At 38.9% G+C, this 23,376-nt stretch overlaps 1 protein-coding gene across 1 annotated transcript in view; it reads left to right on the top strand.

The window, feature by feature from the left end:
- grin2da (glutamate receptor, ionotropic, N-methyl D-aspartate 2D, a) overlaps positions 1 to 23,376 on the top strand; it is a 261,238-nt gene that overhangs the window by 194,832 nt on the left and 43,030 nt on the right. The window contains exons 9-10 of the mRNA XM_085263506.1: positions 1,749 to 1,917; positions 8,502 to 8,655. Coding sequence (XP_085119632.1) covers positions 1,749 to 1,917; positions 8,502 to 8,655 — 323 coding nt within the window. The remainder of the gene's footprint in view (positions 1 to 1,748; positions 1,918 to 8,501; positions 8,656 to 23,376) is intronic.

Below are 23,376 nucleotides of genomic sequence, written 5' to 3'. Positions count from 1 at the left end.
AACACTGACCAATGAATCACACAGCACAGAAAATATACAGCAGATGAACAGTGCCTGAATGTCATGTGTTTAAGAAATAGGGAAGAAAGATTCAACAAAGATCTGAGACAGGACCTAAGAAATGCATCTCGACATGATTCACATAGTAGCCTAATCAGAAATGGAAGGGTGATTGTCAAGAAGCCATTCATAAGCAAGGGTGAGGAATGCTGACACAAAATTACTGACCAAAAAAGTTTCAGTTCAAATTGTCAATTTGTTTTGGAGGAAGTTAGGAGAGAGATACAACTCTGAGTGTCTACAGCCAAGATCAAAACACACGGAGGCTCAATTATAGTTTGGAGCTACATTTCAGTCAGTGGTTTTGGGGATCTTGTAAAAATTGATGGAGTTATAAATGCAGAAAAGTGCCAGCAGATTTTGATCCGCCATGCAGGGCCATCTGGAAGGCATCTGATTGGCCACAGCTTGATTTTTCAGTATGACGATGATGCCAAAATGACTGCCAGTGCTTCAAACACATACCTGTATAGAAAAACACACACTATGAGCCATTGAATGGTCTCCCTAGAGCAGGGATGTCCACCTCCAGGCCTCAAGGGCCGGTGTCCTGCAGGTTTTAGATGTGTGCTTGATCCAACACAGCTGATTTAAATGGCTAAATGACCTCCTCAACATGTCTTGAAGTTCTCCAGAGGCCTGTAATGAACTAATCATTTGATTCAGGTCCGTTGACCCAGGGTGATGTCTAAAACCTGCAGGACACTGGCCCTCGAGACCTGGAGGTGGACATCCCTGCCCTAGAGCCAGGATCTCAACGTTATTGAAGCAATGTAGGGTCATTTTGACAGATAACAGGACAAACATTAGCAGTGTCCAAAGAAGAGCTTTAAATGTCCTTCCAGAAGCCTGAAGAACAATTCCTGAACAAAGCAATTATGTGAAAGTTTGCCTAAAAGAGCTCAGGAAGAGTTGAAGAGTAAAGACAATCATACCAAATACTGACTTTCTAAAAAAATAAACAAACAAAACCATTTAGATTTCACAAACATATTTTAACAGTTTCTTTAATAATAATGTTATAATCTATACAAACGTAAAGAGGAGTTAAATATTTCAATCTTGTGGGTTTGACCTTGTTTTGTCAGTTAAGACTGCCAAATGCACATTCTGCATTGTTAGAGAACAGAGCCAAGAGGGGGCCATAGCTAAGTGACTGAAGGACCATCAAATGGCCACGAGCTGTAAAGAGCTGATGGAGGGCACAGAAGCCACTTGACTGATAGTCATCTAAATGTGCTTTGGTAAAGTGTTTGCTGTATGAAGCAAGGGAGAAGGGAGACATTTGAAGGTCTTTGCAGGAAATTTGTTTCCTTAAATTAGAAAAAAATGAGTTTATTTCCATTTTAATAACGCAACACTTTTTCCTCCTGAACTGTCTGACCTGTCGAGCGTTGCTTCCCCTTACACAACAGCCAAACTGTCAGTATCGATCCACTCACAGTCCCTCGATAATAATTCACACCTTCCTCGCCTTCCTCAGCTTTTAGTTCTTCCTCCGTTATGAGCACCTCAGGGGGAGAACATATGCTCATTTTCTCACTCCCCAAGAACCTCACTTCTTTCATTTTCAATTTCTTTAACAGAAAAGAACCTTGTTTAGATCAAAGTGACCTGAAAAACAAACTTACAACATGTTTTTAAGAGAGTGTTTTAACTATGTCACCTTTCTCTCATCATCTCCTCAGTTTGGTGGTGGATGGTGTTAGACCCATGAAGCACTGCTGTAAAGGGTTCTGCATCGATGTACTAAAGCGCCTCGCCAAGATTGTAGGCTTCACCTATGACCTTTACCTGGTGACAAATGGGAGGCATGGGAAAAACATTGACGGGGAGTGGAACGGCATGGTAGGAGAGGTAAGCCTTCGAAACCTCTTGTATGCTGCCTGTTATTTGTAGGACCGGGGGGGATGTGGGCAATGTTGCGCTGCCGTTAAGTCGGCAGGAGATCTTTTCACAATGTTGGTTCGACATCTGTGTAAAAGGTGGAGCCAGCCTAGCAGGACAACAGGAAACAGGCACTGCTGTTGTAAATGTCTCTACATTTAGGAGACACCAAGGTTTTTATGGTCTAAGCAGAGGACTGACTCAACCAGCATATAGATGACATGCTTCTGATTACAGGGTGTTGACTAAAATTACACAGTGATAGACACTAGAATAGGCTGGCCCATCTATGCATTTATCCACTCATTTGTCCAGTCTCTTATTCAGGTTAGGACCACACTGCTACCTGTAATAGTAGGCATGATACTGAGTCAATAATCTTCATCGTGATAATTTAGGAGTTTTATATGTTGTTTCATAAGCATAAGAACCCGAGTTTTCTGAGTGACAGCTGTGTGCTTGGTTTCTCCTTGTTGAAATGAATAAATTTGATCCCTTATTTGTTTAAAACAAAGCATAATATTTTGTTTTGTTTAACTCTTGCATGAAAAAAGAAAAGTATAAATTTGTACTACATTTTTGCCATCAGTTCTTTTCCTTAGCAAAGCTATTTATGTTCTGTCCAAGGGTGTTTGTATTTAACGCACAAGTAAATAACTTGTATCTAACTCTTGTCACTCTCTGACAGAATGCAAATAGCAGCATGTGGGAGAGATAAAGTGAAAGTTTATAAAAATGTGTGCTCAGTAGCAAAAAGATCCAGCTTGCACACAGCATTTCCTCTGGGAGTGTGTTCTAAAATTTCGCAGCCCGGCTCACAAACACACCATGACCCTTTTTTGTGTGTCTCAGTAAGATATTGTAGTTATGTTTTTAATTCTCCGTTTTCCCAGTACAGAGTGCTGCTATCATTTTTCCTACTCTGTTTTTCTTTCTTTTGTTGTGTTTACAAAAAGGGCTTTGATTCGAGGGCTCTTGTGAAATTCTTTTTATCCTGCTTCAAACCTTTTAAAACGTGACCCATTGAGAGAGAGGATTGGACCTGAATCGAAGACGGAGCGAGGAAATATGGAGGGAGTCTGTCAGAAAGATTAGTGCTGGAGAAGTGTGTGTGTAAGTGTGAGTGTGCGAGAGAGAGAGAGAGAGAGAGAGAGAGAGAGAGGGAGAGGGACAATGCAGACTGTGAGATTGCTTGTACATGACCATGTGTGTCTTGGCAGATACCATGGTGTTTCTGTGATGCCAGTCCCCCCTGCGGCGGCTGGATTAATGAAGTTGGTTTAACATGGAGTTAAACATGGGAATGCAAATTATCACAGTCTATGTGTATTTGTGTGTGTGGACTTTGTGAGGGCAGTTTTATTTCATACAAATGAAGACAGTTTTGGAAAAAGTCATACGTTTCTGGTGGCTAAGGTTGAAGATTGCATGTCGTTTTGCATAAGCATTTACTCGACTTGGCATGAGCTCCACAAGTCTGTGCAGTACCTTGTAACATGTTATCCCATTTGACAACGTTCCAAAAACATTTGTGCATTGCCAGGACTATTTGGCTTTCCACATTTTCCAGTAATCGTTCGATGGGATGGAGATCAGGCGAGTGCAGAGTCCGTGGCACCTCCTTGATGGGCGACCTCAAACTACTGCAATGCTTTGTGGTTTGTTGGGTCTCATTTGTATGGTGGTGCACTGAATCCTTCTCAACAATGATTAATGTTTGACACTCCTGAGCTTCCAAAGTAATTTGCCCCTACCTTTGTTTACCATGGTCAAACCTACTCATGGTGTCTTCTTGAGACACTGAAGGCCTATTGACCATTGGATTACTCTGCAATGCTTTGGATATCCTGTAAGCATAATTTTTAAATATGCAACGTGGAGTCTACTGGTCCTGACAAAATATTATTATTATGTGATCACATTGTGAGGACAGACTGTGTATGCTGTGCTTCATTCTCAGATAGGCCTCAGAGATGCAGGTGGCCTTCTTTCTTGCATTACAGCTGCCTCTTGCTCAGCTTTGCTAAGTAACTCATTAAGCTGCCTAATTATCGCAGCAGACAAACACATGTGCACAGGGACAGCTCCGCCCACATGAACCCTCTTTTTTTTTTCTTTTACTTTACCTGTCATATGCACTTCTGTTGAAAATATGCAGCAGTGCACTGTTTTTATTTGTTTGTCCTTTTCCTCCTCTGTGCTGCTATTTCATCCTATTCCAACCAACTATCATATCCTGTCAAAGTTACATATCACCAAGACAAATGCGTATAATCCCTCAGACATCAGCAAACCAAGCAAACCAGCAAACCAAGATAAAGACAATGTTGGATAACACCTCCCACCCACTCCATGACATGCTGGTCAGTCACAGGAGCTCGTTCAGTGAGAGACTGAGATTACCGAAAAGCACCACTGAACGACACAGGAAATCATTCCTGCCTGTGGCCATCTCCCTGTACAACGCATCCACTTAACACACTGTTTGCTGCTACAACTACACATGTTTCTTTTCCAACTATTTATCTATGAGTGACTTATGTATGTATGTATGTATGTATATATATGTATATATTGTACTATTCTTAGTTAGCGTATTGTCTGTCTTGTCTTAATGTTGGTTTAAAATGGAGCACTGTAACAAAAAATAATTTCCCCCAGGGATCAATAAAGTATTCTGATTCTGATTCTGATTCTGAAACCTCAGTGACCTTGCTTCTCAAGTGAAAGACTTTATAGTTGGGCAGTTTTTCCTATTTTTCATCATTTCTATCAGAACCTATATTATTACCTTCTTCTCTGAATGCCTTCAATCAGCCAGTCATTTCCTACATTCTTAAAGTTATTTTTTTTTCTTCACCCTTTACAGTGAATCACCCTAGTATAATCATTTTTGTTCGCAGCTTGCAGCAGTGAAGCACTTCCTAAAGAGAAGTGTCACAGGTGTTGCTTTCAGACCTCGCTGTATTCAAAAATCTTGAAATTAACAAGTTGAATTAAGTGGGGTAATTACCATGGAATGATTGAGTTTGACAAGCAGAGAAGCAACTAATGACAGGTTATGAAAAGTGCGAAACCTGTGCGTTATCAGACTCTTAGAGAAGTTTATGGTCTCCAGAGGCTTCACAAACTATTTTTCCAATAAAAAAACTTTAGTGGTTGAACAGTTTCTGGCTGGATTTATTAGAAGAAGGTTGATTGATCTCATGCAGAGAGTGTTGACTTGCTCAGTATGTATATCATAGGCAATAAAGGGCATGAACATAGAGTTTTTCTTTTCTTTTCGGTCACTCTCATCTGTGCTTCTTTGAAGCTGTGAGGTTTATCTATTAACCAATAAGTATAAAGTAGCAAAAAAGAGAAGAGACAGAGTAATTCCAGTGCGACAGTTATAAACACTTGAATTCATTACATTTTATTTATTTGAATAGTCAGTCAACATCATTGTGATCAAGTGTATCTGCAGATTTTACTCCAAATAGTAGACTGTAAGATAGTGCTGTAAAAAAAACTGTCAAATACTTACACCAATATGCTTCCTGGGGTATATTTGCGCTCAGCAATACATTTTGAATACCATTACACTCTCGATGTTAAAAGTATTGGCTGTATCTCAAATAACTGAACCCACCATGTATTAAGCTGACTTTGGACTTTATTTTGAGGACTGTCCAATAATGTCCAGCAATGTTTTTCAAAAAAATTGGCAAGAGATAACAGTACATGGTAACTGATGAGTAATAGCTGGCAGTTGTTGTTATGTTGCCATCTGAGCTTGCTGGGTTGTAACTGACTTCAGTTAAAAAATACAACGTTTTTAAGTAGAATTGTAAGAAAAGACAGCTATATAATATAAATGTGTTGTTCATAAGCAAACAGAGGGGAAAAAGTGAAGGAATACAGCTGTGCACTGTAATTCAGAGCATGATATCATTTGAGTAGCATGAGATAGGAGAACAGTTGGAGAACTGTAATGCTAACCCACCGGCAGCATTGCTGCCAGTATTTTACTGATTATCTACACATAAATCTTTAACAGGGTGGATGTGGGAGTGAAAAAGGAACAGAAATAAAAAATAAAGATGTAACACTCTGCATCAATCAGATTTAACTGTATCACACAAACTTTCATTATTGCAGCTGCTGATTTGCTGCGTCTGTAGCAGTTATCATCTTTCACCATCTTTATAGGTGTAATTTACCATATTTAATCATTAGTGATTGCATTACAGACATATCTGAACAACATCAGTAACAAAACTGGAGGTAACTGTAAGATGCCATTTTACATGGGAGATAATCATCTATTACCAACACAGTCTCCTGAAACAACACTGATTATTATAATGCAATAAAGTTAAAGTTACTAGGTTAAAAAAAAACAATCAATGGATTGGAGTTTATTGTATGTAAATATCAACATTATTAATCTAAGTATAAAAAGATGAAATAGATAGTTTTTCATGTTGGTCCCTTTGCCAACCTAAAACCCTACCGTTCCACTGGCCTCTCTTGCAGCACCAGCCAGGAAATGAGCTGCTAAACTGTGACTGAAGTTGTCCAGTTGCAGGAGGTTAAAACAAATTAAAATCCTAATTAGAGGAATGTTGCTGCACTAACGAAAGTGGGAGTGTCAGAAGCAGCCAGTTAAACGCTCAGTATTTGGTCTTTTAATGTTTCTTGCAAAAAGTTAAAAGACCAAATACAAAGGATTTTTAATTATTTCAGCAATGCCTAGTTGGTGATTAGTGGTATAGTAGAAGTTGAGAATCCTTCATGGAAAAATGATGGAACAACTTTTCAGTCAATTGTCCAATTACTTTTCAGCCTTTGAAAATGGAAGACTGATTAAAAATGGCTGTACATGCAAATAGTTCATACAATGCTTTTTTCTCACAGTTGATAACTGTGTGAAACAATGTATCAATCAGTGCTTAAGATTTTAACAAATAAGGAGGAAGAACATTTTAGAGGCTACTTTATGAGCCTGATGAAAAGCATCTCCGTTGTGTCTGCTGAGAGACTGCAGAGCCTTTTGTCTTTCACAGACTTTTGGTGCCAGGCCAGACCTGACTAATGAACTTCTGGTCAGCAGCCAGCTCCTCTAACCTCCAAAGTCCCTCTGCTGCAGTCAAGTAACCTCTGCTTCCTGCCAGGCGAAACACCAACAGGGCTGTGAATCCCCTGACTTCGTCACCTTCTGTCCGCCTGAGCCTCGTTTACAGCTGCCTGAGGAGCTGTGAGGAGGACCACAGCACAGCTTCATGTTGCAAGTCATGGCAAAAGGATCCCTATGCTGTTTGTTCAAGGTCTTTTAGTTATAGATAGTTATAGAGCATAACATTGTAGCTCTATCCTACCAACTGCCAACCATTGAGACCAAAGAGGTATATTTTGGTTAGTGCTTTTTGAAAATACACATTTGCCAGAAGAAGAAGAGCTGGTCTGGCTACATTCCAAGAACTAATCCAAGAAGCGATCAAGAAAATTCCACCTGTTAATGTGACTGTCCAGTGCTTGGCTGGAAAACCTACATGATAAAGTGAGCATTGCATGAGGTAAAATTTATGTGCTATAACTGCCTATAGAGTCTGTTCATCTTGTTGCTTTCTTATTTTCTGATGAGAGTGAGAGGTTGGATCTTGCCAGGAAAAGTCAAGATTCTTCCTGGTGGGTTTTCGGTCTCCACCGGGAACGATCATTTCAAGAATTCTATTCATAATTTTTATGGACAAAATTTCTAGCAGTAGTCAGGGGATGGAGGGTGTCAGACTTGGTTGTCTCAGGAGCTCTGCTTTTTGCAGATGATGTGGTTCTCTCTGGGTGACCTGCAGCTTGGTTTGCAACTGAGTGCAAAGCATTAGCAGTTCCAAATCTGAGGCCATTGTTCTTAAAAGTAAAATGATAGAGTATCCACTGCAGATTAGAGATGAGTCGCTGCCCCCAACTAGAGGAGTTGAAGTATCCTGTAATCTTATTCACAAGTGAGGGGAGAGTGAATTAGGAAAACAACAAGCTGGTGAGGATGCTATTCTGGTCTGTTGTGGTGAATAGAAAGCTGGGCGGAAAGCAAAAACTGTCAGTTTACAAATTGATCTTTGTTTCTATCCTCAGCAGTCACAAGTTGGTAGTGACTGGAAAGTGACAGGTGTTGTTTGTGTGCCAACACAGTTTCTTTCCTCCAGGGTTTGGACTTCTTTCAGATTTGCCACAGGACATCAGCTTAAATCAGGTTTTCTTGGTGTGTAGTAGCTGTGAAAGTCATTAAAAGCACTTTGTTTGTTATAGTGTTGCTCATATAAATAGACACAACATGCTGATCTGAAATGATAGGTCTACACAGAACCAAGTTATGGCATTTCTCCTGCACAATGACTATGAGAAACTGTTGTTTCTGTCTATTCCTTTTTATCTGTATACAACAAAAATGTAAACATTATTTTTTTTTAAAATTGAATCAGCTTTGAGTGAATCTGTTTTTTCTTGGTTCTTTTTACCTTGTATATAATGTTTTATAGCTCTTTGTGTTTAACTTCAGATCTCCTGTTTTACAGGTGGTGTCCAACAGGGCAGACATGGCCATCGGCTCACTCACCATTAATGAAGAGAGGTCAGAGGTTGTTGAGTTTTCGGTTCCATTTGTGGAGACTGGCATCAGTGTCATGGTTTCGCGCAGTAACGGCACAGTATCACCTTCTGCTTTCCTTGGTAAGATGTTTTTAATAAGGTACACTTTAGCATTTTATAAGTCTGTCATTTCTCCAAGTCAAGCTTAGTACCTGTAACATGCCTGCCTACCTGCAGATGCAAGCTACTTTGCAACCCATCTCCACCCTAGCTCCTTTTCATTCTGTGTCATCTTGTGTCTTACTTACTGGGGTCAGGTTGTATATTTTCCCTTGCAATTGCTATCGGACAAATCTGAAGTTCTGGTGAAGTTTTTTAGTGAATTTATGATGAAATTACTCATTTTTTAATTTAGCTTTTTTCAGTCTTTTTTCCAATGAAGTATTTTAAACCATCAGGACAAATTGGCAAAAATGCTTAAATCAATACCTTATTTGCTTCTATAAGCTGTGTCTAAACATCTGATAGAACTCAATGAGCAGAGGCTCACCTACAATCCAAAAACAATAATTGACATTGCATTCGTAGTTTATGAGATTGCTGAATATGAAGTCTACGTAGGAATGTTTATTCTCCATGTTCAGCTTTAAAGTAGGGATCATAAACTCAGTAGTCTATTTGTATTCCACTAAATTCTGTATACACAACATTAAAATGGGATTTATAGATGTGCATGAAGCATCACAAACCCTTTTCAAGCTCTCTAATGCAAAATTAAATTCTACTCTAAATGGTGCCACATAAGAGGAAGGTAAGAATCCCTTTAAAAAGCAATTCAGGTCAGCTGTGGATGAAAGACGGGTGAAGAAAATATCGCTAAACTAAATTTAAATTTTAAATTTGTGCACTGCACAAAATGAAATACCGGGCTTATAATAGGCCCAGTAGAAAGCATAAAGAATATATACTTAGAAACACTCACATGTTATGCACTCTCTCTGTGCCCTACTTAGCTTGAAACAAACCAAAGGGGATTTTCGCTGTTTTGTTTTTGTCATCAGTCGGACTTTATTCCCTTCCACAGGTAAAGATGAGCTCATCAAAATAACTGAAATTTACATGTTGAAATACTTTTACTAAAAGACATCCTGACTGAGTGAGGTAGAGCTGTATGTAGTTATGTAGTGAGAGCTGTGTGGCAGTAGTTAGAGAGAGATTAGAAGAACAAACAGCTCTTAAAGTATTGACCAAATATCATTTTACCGCTAGTGTGGAACATCCTTCTAAATCCACCTCATTGGCCAAGTGTTTACACGAGGCCCTGAGGTCTTATTATACAGCAGGCTGGTACTCATGTAAAAGCAGAAGAGTTTTAACTTGGAGGCCTGACCCTCCTGTCTCGTGTTGAATTTAAAGTTTGTACTGAGTTTTTTTGCTTTTGGTTTGACTAGCACCGAAACCACTTTGATCAGGTTAAAGAAGAGAACACAGTTTGTGTTAAAATACACTTTCAAATCTCAGATTTCTACATTTCACACGTCTGCATGGAGTCGTCTATAGTCTGGGTTGCTTTTTGTTTATCAATGTTCAGAATGGATGATAACACATTTTCTATCTTACTAATAGGTGAAGGAGGCTGACTACATAGGAGGCACATATAGGACTGCAGTGAATAATAGCAGTGTGAACAGTTAACATTCAAAGCAGCTGGTTCAAGGAGACTGAATTAAATGATTGTTCAAGGGGTCATAATGCAAGACAGCCCTTGTTTTGGATATTTTCATTACATACTTTTTCCAAAACATACAAAAATGAAGGACGCATCCTTTAATGTTCAGCTGAACATCCAGAAAGTTGATTCTGACTTCATCTCAGCTCACTGCGGGTTTCCCAAACCTTATAAACACTCGTTTGCATAATGGTCAAAACTAGCACCGCTGACTAACAATGGGCTGTCAGAGCCATTGTTAGTCAGTCCGTTGCAGTTTCTCCTGCTGAAAACGCAATGTCCATGTGAACATAATCAACTTTGTGGGATTTCCTTACCTGGGCGATTTGTGTCAAGATGTTCAGCTGAACATTTTATAAACACATTATAAAACTATTGCTTGCTGCCCATCAAGAACACCATGCAAATGCTGCACAGTCCTATAATGGAGAGGACAGGTGTAACAGGGCATAACAATTCAAAATCAACCTGAATCAAAATTAATTTGATGAAACTGTGGGGTTATACGAGGTGCAAATGAAAATCTCAACTCAACTCCAGACAAAGACCATAGCTAAAACAAATTTAACGTAAGATGTATAAGACTTCAGCACTGCTGCTACCTGGAAGTGCCATCGTGTCCACATCCACCTGCGTTAGACTGTATCTCTTATACTGTGTCACAACAGTGACCCTGCAACCTGAGTTTTAGAGACGACAAAGTTGCAGGGAGTCGAGTAGAATGCAATGGCAGTCACCAATAATCTTGGTAGCCAAACAATTTTTTACAGTGTTGAGGTACACAATGGTACAGTACATATCAGAGTTTGTTTCCCACAGGACATTACTGTGCAGCTCTGACCCTGGGGTCCTATTCACAATGCATGATGTCCAAAAATAAAGCTTGAACATCTGAGACTCTTTCACACTTCCTGGAACATGGTTATCATTAAATCTGATATGGTTTTTGCTTTTTTATTAGCAAAGTCACATTTTATTTTTTAAATCACAACTACATGAGTCATCAAAAGAGGACCCAGATGCATAAGCTATTATTCACTAATGGACTTTACAATGCTTTCAAGTTTCCTTTAATCTTAAGGATTGTTGAAGGATTAATTAATTAATGTACTAAAACAGCCTTGATAGCTTACATAACGCTGTACAGTACTGTACATTCTTTCTAAATTATGTAAGTGGCCTTCATTTCTGATGTGAATTTTGTCTTTCAGTAGAAAAGGTTCAAACTCCCAGCTTTGCATCTCAAAGCACAGCTCAAAATGCACAGTTAGCTTTACTATTCTCAGCGTTCAAAGAAGCCCCCACAGCAATCCAAGCCAACTTTTTTTTCTCCAGTCATTTTAAAAAAAATATAGCTTATGCCTCAATCAAAGTTGGCCTCTCCTAAGATAACACCTCTTAATTTACCAATCTTCTTAGACTAATTCCACGCACTTCCAACCATGAAAAGATGGAATTTGAGAGAAGTAGAGAGTTGGAAGCAGAGAGAAATGACAACAAAGAAAGGGAGTGATGGATGAAGAATGTGCTTAGGAGAAAGAAATGGTGTTACAAAGAGAGAGAAAGTCCTGTCATGTACCACTATAAACCCAACACAAACGAGAGAGAGAGAGAGGTTGAGTGGCTTTGATAGAGAGACTGATAGAGCTGTGTCAGATGCTCACAGATATTTTAATCTGAGCAGCGGCTGGTTGACATGCTGCTGCACATTTGTGTGTGTGCGTGTCGTGCAGACCAGATGAGATCATACCCTGTAGCAAAAATGACTTGTTAACACAGAGCAGCGTCTCAGGCGACTACTTTTTAAACCCACCATCTGTGCTTAAAACCTGCCTGTGTGAATGAAGCGCATATTCTACTGCCACACATACTGTGTGCATGACGTTATAAATCAGACCTGCAGAACATCATACACTGTATGACGAATTATGTCATAAATAGTTTAAATAGTTCCTATCATATTGTCCTATACTGTCCGTTTCTCTATAGCCCTTAAAGCCCAGCCTGTAATAAAAGTACAATTTATTTATTTTTTTCATTTTTGCTTGTTTAATAACGACCAAGTCTGCTCTAAAAGTTCACTAATATTCCTCCATCATAGACCTGACTCCTTCGCAGGACTCCTTAAGGGATTGATTTCATACTGGCACAGCTGCAGTAGTACATCTATCCATCTGTCAGAGGAGATTTAAGAGACAATCTGAAACATGTCATGGTTGGACGGAGGTGCAAGGCTCCTAAGGCCATTTTGTCTAAAGTCTGCTGGGCCACAGGGCTGACAGCAAGTCCATACTGTTGCTTTGGCCGTTTGTGTGTGCGTATGTGTGTGTGTGTAAGGCAAGGCAAGGCAAGGCAAGTTTATTTGTATAGCACAATTCAACAACAAGGTGATTCAAAGTGCTTTACAGAGACATTAGAAACAAGAACAAATAAAAAGCATGATTTAAAATTGATTAAAACAAGCAAATAAACTAACTAACTAATTAACAAACAAACAAACAAACAAAACAGTATATAAAATCAAAACAGATAAAATCAGAACAGTAGATAAAATCAGTAGTTAAATGTAAGTTTTGAAATTTAAGCTTAAAGTGTGGATTTGGTGCTTTATTCAAATGCAGCTGAGAACAGGTGAGTCTTCAACCTGGATTTAAATAAACTGAGTGTTTCAGCTGATCTGAGGCTTTCTGGGAGTTTGTTCCAGATATAAGGAGCATAAAAGCTGAATGCAGCTTCTCCGTGTCTGGTTCTGACTCTGGGAACTGATAAAAGACCGGATCCAGATGACCTGAGGGATCTGGATGGTTCATACTGGGTCAGGAGGTCATTGATGTATTTTGGTCCTAAACCATTCAGAGCTTTATAGGCCAGCATCAGAACTTTAAAGTCTATCCTCTGACGGACAGGCAGCCAGTGTAAGAACCTCAGAGCTGGACTGATGTGGTCCACTTTTTTGGTCTTAGTGAGGACTCGAGCAGCAGAGTTCTGAATGAGCTGTAGTTGTCTGACTGAATTTTTAGGTAGACCTGTAAAGATGCTGTTACAGTAATCAAGCCTACTAAAGATGAATGCATGGACTAGTTTTTCCAGGTCCTGTTGAGACATCAGATCTTTTATCCTTGATATAGTCTTGAGGTGATAGTAAGCTGACTTTGTTATTGTCTTAATGTGTTTTTCTAAGTTTACGTCTGCATCCATCACTACACCCAAATTTCTCGCCTGGTTTGTGGTTTTTAGATGTATAGATTGAAGTTCTCTGGTGACCTGTAATCGTTTTTCTTTGGCGCCAAAGACTATTACCTCAGTTTTGTTTTTGTTTAGCTGGAGAAAATTGTGGCACAACCAGTCATTGATTTCCTCAATGCATTTACCAAGAGCCTGTACAGGGCCTCGGTCTCCTGGTGACATTGTGATATATATTTGTGTGTCATCTGCATAGCTGTGATAGTTTATTTTGTTGTTGTTTATAATCTGTGCCAGTGGGAGCATGTAGATGTTAAACAGAAGGGGTCCCAAGATGGAACCTTGGGGAACTCCACATGTGATACTTGTCTGCTCAGATGTGAAGTTACCTATTGATACAAAGTATTTCCTGTTTTCTAAGTATGTTTTGAACCAGTTTAGTACAGTTCCTGAAAGACCTGTCCAGTTCTCCAGTCGTTTGAGTAACATGTTGTGGTCAACTGTATCAAATGCTGCACTGAGATCCAGTAAAACTAGGACTGACATTTTTCCACTGTCTGTATTCAGACATATGTCATTAAACACTTTGGTCAGAGCGGTTTCAGTGCTGTGGTTCTGTCTAAAACCTGACTGGAAGGCATCGTAGCAATTATTCTGTTTTAAGAAGTAACTGAGCTGTTGAGAAACTGCTTTTTCAATGATCTTACTTAAAAACGGGAGATTTGAGATCGGCCTGTAGTTGTTCATTTGTGTCTTGTCAAGATTGTCCTTTTTCAGTATAGGTTTGATTACAGCAGTTTTTAGTGATTCTGGAAACACACCTGATAATAAAGAAAAGTTGACGATCTGTAACAGGTCTGACTCTAAAGTCTTTGAGACCTTTTTGAAAAAACTTGTTGGCAGGACATCTAAACAGCAGGAGGAGGAGTTCAGTTGACCTAAGATGTCCTCCAGGTCTTTGCTGTTAATAGGTTGAAACTGTTTCATGGTGTTTAAACAGTTTTTTGGTGGACACAGTACATATCCTGGATCTGCTGTTGATGTACCAATTGCTTGTCTAATTTTTTGGATTTTTTCAGTGAAGAATTTGGCAAAGTCATTGCAGGCCATGGTCGAATGAAGTTCAGCTGCCACTGACACAGGAGGGTTTGTTAGCCTGTCAACTGTAGAAAATAAGACCCGAGCATTATGGCTGTTTTTAGTGATGATGTCAGAGAAGTAGGACCTCCTTGCATTCCTCAGTTGTAAATTATAATTGTGAAGTTTCTCTTTATAAATGTCATAATGAACCTGGAGGTTTGTTTTTCTCCATCTGCGCTCAGCTTTCCTACACTCTCTTTTTTCATTTTTCACCAGTGTGGAGTTTCTCCATGGAGACTTTTTCCTTCCAGAGATAACCTTCACCTTAATGGGAGCAATAGTGTCCATTACATTTAACATGTTAGCATTGAAGCTATTGACGAGCTCATTGACTGACCCTCTGGGCAGGTCAGGTGTTAATGGGAAGACCTGGTTAAAAATTGCACTACTGTGTTCAGTTATACACCGTTTTGTGATCACTGTTGTTGATATATTTGTGTGGGCTGAGATTTTACTTTCAAATGTGTATGGGCACATGTGAACGCATGGAATATAAAAGAAAAAATTTGGGTCAAACAGAGGTAAGAGTGAGCACAAACACGTAAGGAAAGGTCAACGCTCAAGGAAATAATCAAGTGAGGAAGAAGTGCTCTGAGAGGCAGGGCAATCCTTTCTGACGGAGGAGTCTCAGAAAAGCCAGAGAATAATAACAAGAGGTGAAGAGGGAAACACGTGCAGGCCAACAAGAGGCCAACTGTGAGAAAGGCAGCTGCAATATGTGGACAAACCGCATGATGCTCAACTTGTTTAAAATGCACTTGCTGTTCGTTAGGCCTTGTAAAGAAAAATAGAATAAATGGTAATGAAACCTAGGAATCTGATACCATTGTGGTTGACACTGTGGTGTAGTGGTTAACATTGATGCTTTGCAGCAAAAAGATGAACGGTTTGAATCCACCAGTGAGCTGCTGTCAGTTTAATTAGTGGTTCTAAATTGAAGATAGGTTTAAATGTCACTTGATGGTCAAGGTGATGAGCTCGTGCACCTATGATAGGCTCCAAAACCTAGAATTGGACAAACAGTTAAGAAAATGTGTGTCATTTATAAAAGCTTTGGCTCTTTTTATTAGTTTTAGTTTCTTCTTTCAATGTGGAAGAAAAGGTCATTGGCCAGGGTTTTTATTATAACGACATTATCTTGATGATAAGAATCTCTGAAAATGTTAATGTATAAAATTAAAAGAGACATGCCGCATTCGAGTTATTTTTTTTTCTTCATATTTTTACATTTAAATGACAATACAGTAAATCTGTGAAAGTTCTCAGACATCCAGGTCATCGTGGTCTAAGGAGCTTGAAAAAAAAAAAGCATCTGGACTTCTTTAAGTTGCTCGAAGACTCGGCTGTCCAAACCTGACATCCTCTGAAGCAGCGTTTTCTCACTAAAACCTTGTTTGATGTCTCTGTTCTGGTCTTTCTCTGTACTTTTCTTTCATGGTAGCAAAACATGACATGAGAATGCATGCAGATACCTCCTGCACTTTGAACTGCACATGCTTGAACTTTTCCAAGGGTGCCCTCTGCATATTCCCAGACCATTCCCACATTAGGGAATGATCCATTAATAATAAGGAAGTAACTAATTTATCATGATTTGTTGTTACTCACATTTGATTGCATATCTGTTACTGTAACTAATGACTAATTAACAGATTTGAAATACCTAAACATTATTTATTGAGCAAGCTTCTCTCAGCATCAATGAGACAGATAAAATAAAAATGACTGTACAAGGATACTCAGAAAGAACTACATGCTTCCCCTGACCAGAGCAAAATGATCTTGATCCGCACATGAATGAATGCATTTCTTTCCTTTTACTCTTCGTCACCTTTCTACCAAGTTTAATGAAATTCAGCTTAGTAGTTTTTGTGTAGCCCTGCTGTCATAGAGATGAATAAAACCATGCCAAACGCATGCTGTACCACCGCCTCAACTCTCGCTTTTGGCAGAGGAATGGCTGACTCTGCAGTTTTTATTGTCCTGGTGCGTTTACTTGCCTGCAGCATGCATTAGTGCTTCTTTCAAAGCTGGGCTCAGTTTTCTAAAGATTTGTTCTCTTTGTTGTGCTACTGAATGAAAATTTATTATTTATTATTTCTCTGGTTTTTTTTCTTCCTTTACATAATATTTTCAAATCGCTACAATCTAAACTCAGAGTAATAATTGTGACGTATTTAATTCTCTAAAGTCTCAGTGACCTTTGTGAATGTGAAATAGACACAAAGGTCTTATTACAGACACAGAAACCCCAGGCTACAAAGCTGAGAGGGAGACAGGACACACACTCAAAGCCTGGATAATAACAAACACTTAAACTGTCAAGGGACCCAGTAAAGGGGGATGTGAAAATTGAGCGACTGAGGAGAAATAAAGGCAGAGGTGTGTGTGTGTGTGTGCGTGTGCGTGCGCTTTGTTTTGAAGAATGGTCAGCTGCAGTAGAAGGCCTGCCACTCATATTGGCATTTCAGAGGTAAAAGCTTTTATACACTAACAGTAAAACAAAACTCCCAAGTCATAATTTGTGAGGAGCTTCTTAAGAGTTTCTGTGAGCTTAGTGAATTCAGCTTCTCAAAAAAAATTCTGTGTGTGTGTGTTTGTGCTTCTATAAAAGTGAGTGATGAACTATGTTATCTAATGTTCAAAGAGTACTTCACTGATTTAGCATTGCATTCACTGCAGTGTTGTCTCCAGGTGGGCATCTTATGAGCAAACAGGTGAAATTAAGCTGTATTTATTTTTCAAATGCAAGTTTAAATTAAATATAATATTTCATATTCCAATATTTCACTTTTCCCAAATGTTTGTTATCATTCAATATTAAGAAAAAAAAATGATAAAGCAACAGTGTTACAGTTGTTAATATTACCTCCTATACAGGATTCAGTCATTGTATTGGTATTAATATTCCCTGAGACATTAAAATATATGAGGTAACTGTACTTCTATATGTGTGCCTCTGCACAGTTAAGCTTCAAATGCGTAATGGCAGGCAAACCTAATTGTACTTATCGTTTCCCTTGGCCTGCTGTATACGTAATGCAGATTAGCATACCATTTACTGAAGTACTCTGGTGGGATGAGGCAGAGAAGGTGATCGTAATTGTTTATGGCACTCTGGATTAAGCCGGTAATTATACCAAATCATTGTGGAACTTTGTGCACATGCTATAGAAGCAAATCAAATAACAACTACTTAAACTTGCGTTACAGCAATTCAGCTGTTTCTAATTGTGATACCATACCAACACCATGGCTACCTGTGCATGCTGACCCGGTATCAGTGTTGAACTAGTAAGCTGTATTCCTTATCATGAGCATTGGTGCATGAGGTAAAATCTCAAAATAAATTAAGCAGATGAACTTTATTTATGCACTTCATACTGTAATGACATTACTGTGTTAAATATGTCATAACTGTGTCCATGTCCTATGCTGTTCAGCTTCTAACTGCATCAGCACTCCGTTTTATAATGTTGTTATCATTCTCACTAAAACAGACTTATGACATAAGGCGACTTTTCTGGGTTATTCCTACTCTGGTTCTATAGAGAACTAGGGTCACCAGTTTGAATCTTTCTATTACTGCTGGGAACATACTGGCAACCAAATTGAATTAATAATATTGTCACTTTACTTAACAACCACTGCTAAAATACCCCTGAGCAAGGCCGCATAACCTTATTAACCCAACGCTAGGTTCTTGTACTCCAGTGGCTCTACTTGCTGGCACCAGTACCAGACTGTGGTTATACCTGGTGGCTTCCAGGTGTGAATATTAAAGAGGCCATCTTTGAAAAAGAACACGTGTTAATAGGAAAATTGTACTTAGTAGTCAGTATAATCTTTTAATGATATAAGTTGGCATATGGTAGAATGCTGCATGTAATCATTTGTGTGTAGAAGTATATAGTTGGTGGCATATTGAAAGAATGTCTCATCCTAGGAGGTCTGTAACATTCTAGGGTGTTCACCCCCACATCCTAGGAGCATGAGAGAGGTCGTACCTTGTCTTATTGTTTTACGGTAGGATTAACGTAGCTATATTTGTTCTAGTCTAAGTGCTTTTTGGTTTGATGAACTGCTGGACTTCGAGACCAGCAGGTTTAGGGAAGTCTTTATGGGGTCTCACACACACACACACACACACTGAAGTATAAATAAAGACCGGGGCAGTTTCTCAGTGCGAGTCTCAGTGCTGGAGGCTGCCCTTGCTAGCAAGAAGTTCTGTGTGTTTCTCTTCTCTGAGTCTTTACTGAAGAAGTGTTTTAGAGTATATTTCTTAACAACACGTGTCTTGAATTGACTTTCCCTGTTTAAATGCACTCCTCTGCAAAATGGTGATGTAGCTGCTGGAAACCAAACATCACTGAGAGAGTACATAACTCACTACAAAACCCAGCATACTCATGTCATCGATAAGTGAAAGTGAAGTAAACCTGATCAAGTTCAATTTTGATTCAACTACCCAAAGACACAAATACCTCCCGACACCTGCAGGTCAATAAATCCACTGCTGTGTCTAATCTGAACTCACAATTCCCCAAACTTTGCTTGTTCAGCGTTCGCTGCTGCTGAGTTTGAAAATGCCTTTACACCAAAAAATGTAATCAAACATATCGAATCACTTCCCTCAGAATATACTAAAGAGAAGCTCAGCACTGCTTCCGAAACTCTCACACGAAATGCTTTGAAATGGTTAAAGAAAAGAAATCATTTGAAATGTCTCACAGATACACAAAAATGACTTGCTACAAAATCGTCATTTGTATGATGCTTAATTGAAATTAAGTACAAGCCACAGAAATGTTGTTTGTAATTCTTTAAACCTACTCGAGCATTGCAACACTGCTGCAGTTGTGCTGCTATTGCCACACAAATTAGCTGCTTTACATTTTGCTATCAATTTATTTACGACCATGGCAGCATAATTCTGTCCAATGACGCTGCAATAAATCCTCTTTTGTGTGGGCACTTCAACAAGGACCGTATTGATTCTTCATTGGTGCTACGCCAGGCACGTGTACATTAACTCTGCTTGTACTTGTTTTGTTTCATTGCACTGTAGTCTGTCGTGCCTGTGAGGTGTTCCTAAAATTAGATATTACAAAGATTATTCTACTCAGTAGCATAATTTTCAACATTCTGTTAATGACTGTTATTATGTACGCTCTCCTCCACTATAATAATAGACACAGAAAACAAAACAGTCATTAAACCATTTTCTTTGTATAGGAAAAGTCATTCACAAAACAAGCAGGCAACCAGTATTTATTTATTGGCTTTTATTAAAAACGTCAGTGAGTGCCTTTCAAAAATCAGAACGCGTCATTCAAAACTAGATTTAGAACCTGAAAAGAAATAAATTAATATAAAAATTCAAAAGAAATTTGAAGAAAACATTTAAAGTGACCGTGGGCATCGGCTAGATTCAGCACAAATCCAGCAAACGTATCCATCCAGTCCAACTCTTGATTTAATTTAAAATCATTAGAAATGTATAATTCATTGACTCTTATGCAACGTTGATGTTGTTTTTGTGACACACAGTTTATTACATTATTAATCATCCATAATGTTGCATGGCAAACTTAAGAAGGTTTCACATATACTAAAATAAACTCAGCATTTATTTTCATTATAAAACTTTAATGCGGGTTGCAATGAATAATGTTTTATAATAAAAAAAACAAACTATTGTTCTGTAGTCATCCTTTTCCCCAAAAATGTTCTTTCTCTCTAAATGACATTTTAAGGTTGAAGTTACTTTATTGTCTCCCTAAATAAATAAATACATTTTTATTTATATAGCACCTTTCAAGACAGAATCACAAAGTGCTGCACATAAGATTACAAGTCATAAAAAGATTTAAAAAAGAGAAAATAAAACAGGCAAAAAATTAACCAAAGGAGAAAACTGTTTTGGATGAAAGGAACTGCTGCATGAAACCAGATATTACTAAACATCACAATAAAAACATATTAAATGGGTGCACATAAAAAAACAACATCTGAGCAAAGAAGCTGTTTGCACTGTCAACCTTAAACCGATGCAAACATGCACATCTTCATACATAAATTACAGGCACCAAAACCTCTCGCTTTACATGTTTAACAGCACACATGCAATTGGTAAAAACCGCAGTTTTTTTTAAAGTGTACTTTATTGGTCCCCGTGGGGAAAATCCCTCTCTGCATTTAACCCATTCACTCAGTGAAGCAGTGGGCAGCCACTGGGCGCCCGGGGACGGTACCTTGCTCAGGGGTACCTCAGGGTAGCTGTTCAGGGGAATCGAACCCCCAACCTTCCTATCATGGGGCCACCACTCTACCTACTGAGCTATCCCTGCCCTTATCTTATCTTGTTATTGTTATCTTGTTCTTTAATAAATGTAACTGTCAGGTGGACAGATTGTTTCCAACGATTGTGTTTAAACAGAGGAACCTTGTTCAGGATAGTCAAACAAAGATTTGTTTTCAAATATTAAACATTATCAATGTGCTGTAAACAACATGCATTATTCACCTATTCATACAAGCATTTCTTTCTGTGCCTAAGTGCTTTCTGTCAGTGCCTTGCCCAAGGATATTTGGCATGTCTATTGGAACGGCCAGAGATCAAACCACCAACCTTCCTGTTAGTAGATGACCCACAGCCACCCCACCTAAAGCACACCATCTGAAACTGATTAGGACAGATATAGCATGAAAAGGAGAAGCTGGTGTGGAGTTGGGTTGCAAAGTAGCTTGCAGATGCATAGCAACTTTAGGCAGACTAAAGCAGCTTAAACCACACTCCCAAATGGAATTTGTCACTTAAAGTTGTGTAATCTGACCCATCAGATGATATGGGCTGGCACTGGCATCAGCCCTCTTACTGTGATTTCAGCTGACTTTGTGCCTGCTTGTACGAGCATTAAGCTCGATTAAAATTCAGGTCTCCTTGTGACAGCCTCCTTGTGATTATGATGCATATCTAGTTTCATGCTTTTTCTGTTAAAAATGTATCCTCCATGCATGATTTTGAAAATGTTCCTACCAAAAATTTAATAAAAAGAAAATGATTATCATAAACAGAATGAAATGAAATTATTATTCAATTTAACAATGAAAACCTAGCTGAAATTATAATGCATCGTCGCAGTCCTTGTGGCACACGGGTTGGCAGCCCATGCAGCCTTAAAAGCATATTAACCCTGTCTGGCAGTAAGTTTAATGGATAATCCTGAGCCTCTCCACCTGCTCCCTCACTGTGTGTCTCTCTGCACGGGAGCCACAGCTAAAAGCCTCGTATATAAACGATGCTTGTTACTCTTTGGTATGTCAGCACACAGTCACATTTGATTTAGCATCTCATCCTGGAAGTAACACAAGGAGAGACTAAAGTGTTGATGAGGCGACCCAGTAGCTCAGCCCATCTCGCCAGTGCTGTTTGATTAGTGTTACATCTGCCAATGTCAGTCTAGGCAGCAAATCCCTCACTAATTTGGCAAATCTCAGGAGAATCTGCTTGTTTCCTCTGCCGGCAGTTAGACTAGCACCCATTACTTGATATGAGGAGAAACAATTTCCTCCTGTCTACATCCAGACATCTAACAATTTAATACAAGACTGCTCATTTGCTGTGTCATGCAGCTACACAGTGGCAGAAACAGAAAGTGTCAATGTGTAAATTATTCAGCACACATTTCTTTTCCTGAAATGTATAATACATGGATGCTCGCTCCATATTCATGGACATAATAACAACATTAAAATCAAATCCCTGACTCGGACTTAGATGTTTTATATTATTTTTCATTAAAATATTTACATCCCATTCAATGTTTCATCACTTCTGTGATGCCTCCTGCTTTGAGATATGTCTTTTCTCTCATTACAATTTTTGTTTTGGTTGAATTTACTATGAATCTGAGCTGACACAGAATAGAACCAACAACCTACAGTATCTAGCTTTGTTTTACTATCTTGGTTTCTATTTTTCTCTGTAATTTTCAAAATGTTCAAATGCAGTCTCCAAACAGTTGATTCTGTTCATCTGGACGTAGCATTTTGGGGGAGAAACGTTTCGTCACTCATCCAAGTGACTTCTTCAGTCTCAGCTGACTGCAGGTTTCCCCAAATCTTATAAACAGCACATTTGCATAATGACTGAAACCAGCCCACTGAAGGAACAATGGGCTGGGAGGTCAGTTCCTTAATCTTAATTATGCAAGTTCTCATGACCATTGATCAACAAGCACTGACCAAAACCCACTGATCAAAGACCACTGATCAATGGCCATTCACAGAGAGTTGGGGAATGGCTGCAATCACAGCATTGTAAGATTTCGCCATCTTCATCTTACCATTAAGACGTTCAAATGCAGTCTTTTTACAAAGACAAAAAAAAGCTCAGTTGTACCAGTGGTAAGGTCACGCTTGGAGCTTGACACTCTGCTGTGTCTGAGTATTTCAGGGTAAAAGGATCAAGCTCCTGTGTAAATTAATATGGAGCGAGCCATAACTGCAATTTCAATGGCTACTGGGATGTGAAAACTGTGTGTGCTGTATAGAATCAACCGCCAGAGTCGATAAAACCCTGTAAAAAGTTCAGTTACTTTGCACCAAAATATAGTTTAAAAAGTTGTTGTTGTTGTTTTTTATTTCACTTGCAGGTTGAAATAAAAAAAGTGATTTCACTTGCAGGTTGGGGCAGCACGGTGGTAAGCACTGTTACCTCAAAGCAAGAAGGTCCTGGCTTCAATTCCACTATCTGGCCAAACTGTGTGGAGTTTGCATGTTCTCATTTTCGTGGGTTCTCCCGGCTT

The sequence above is a fragment of the Mchenga conophoros genome, linkage group LG22, assembly GCF_057382185.1.
Source record: "Mchenga conophoros isolate Kocher_MC1m ecotype Shallow Benthic linkage group LG22, M_conophoros_male_GT1.1, whole genome shotgun sequence".
Taxonomy (NCBI): Eukaryota; Metazoa; Chordata; class Actinopteri; order Cichliformes; family Cichlidae; genus Mchenga; species Mchenga conophoros.
Note: the sequence above shows the minus strand (reverse complement) of the source record. Positions and strands in the feature narration are given on the sequence as shown.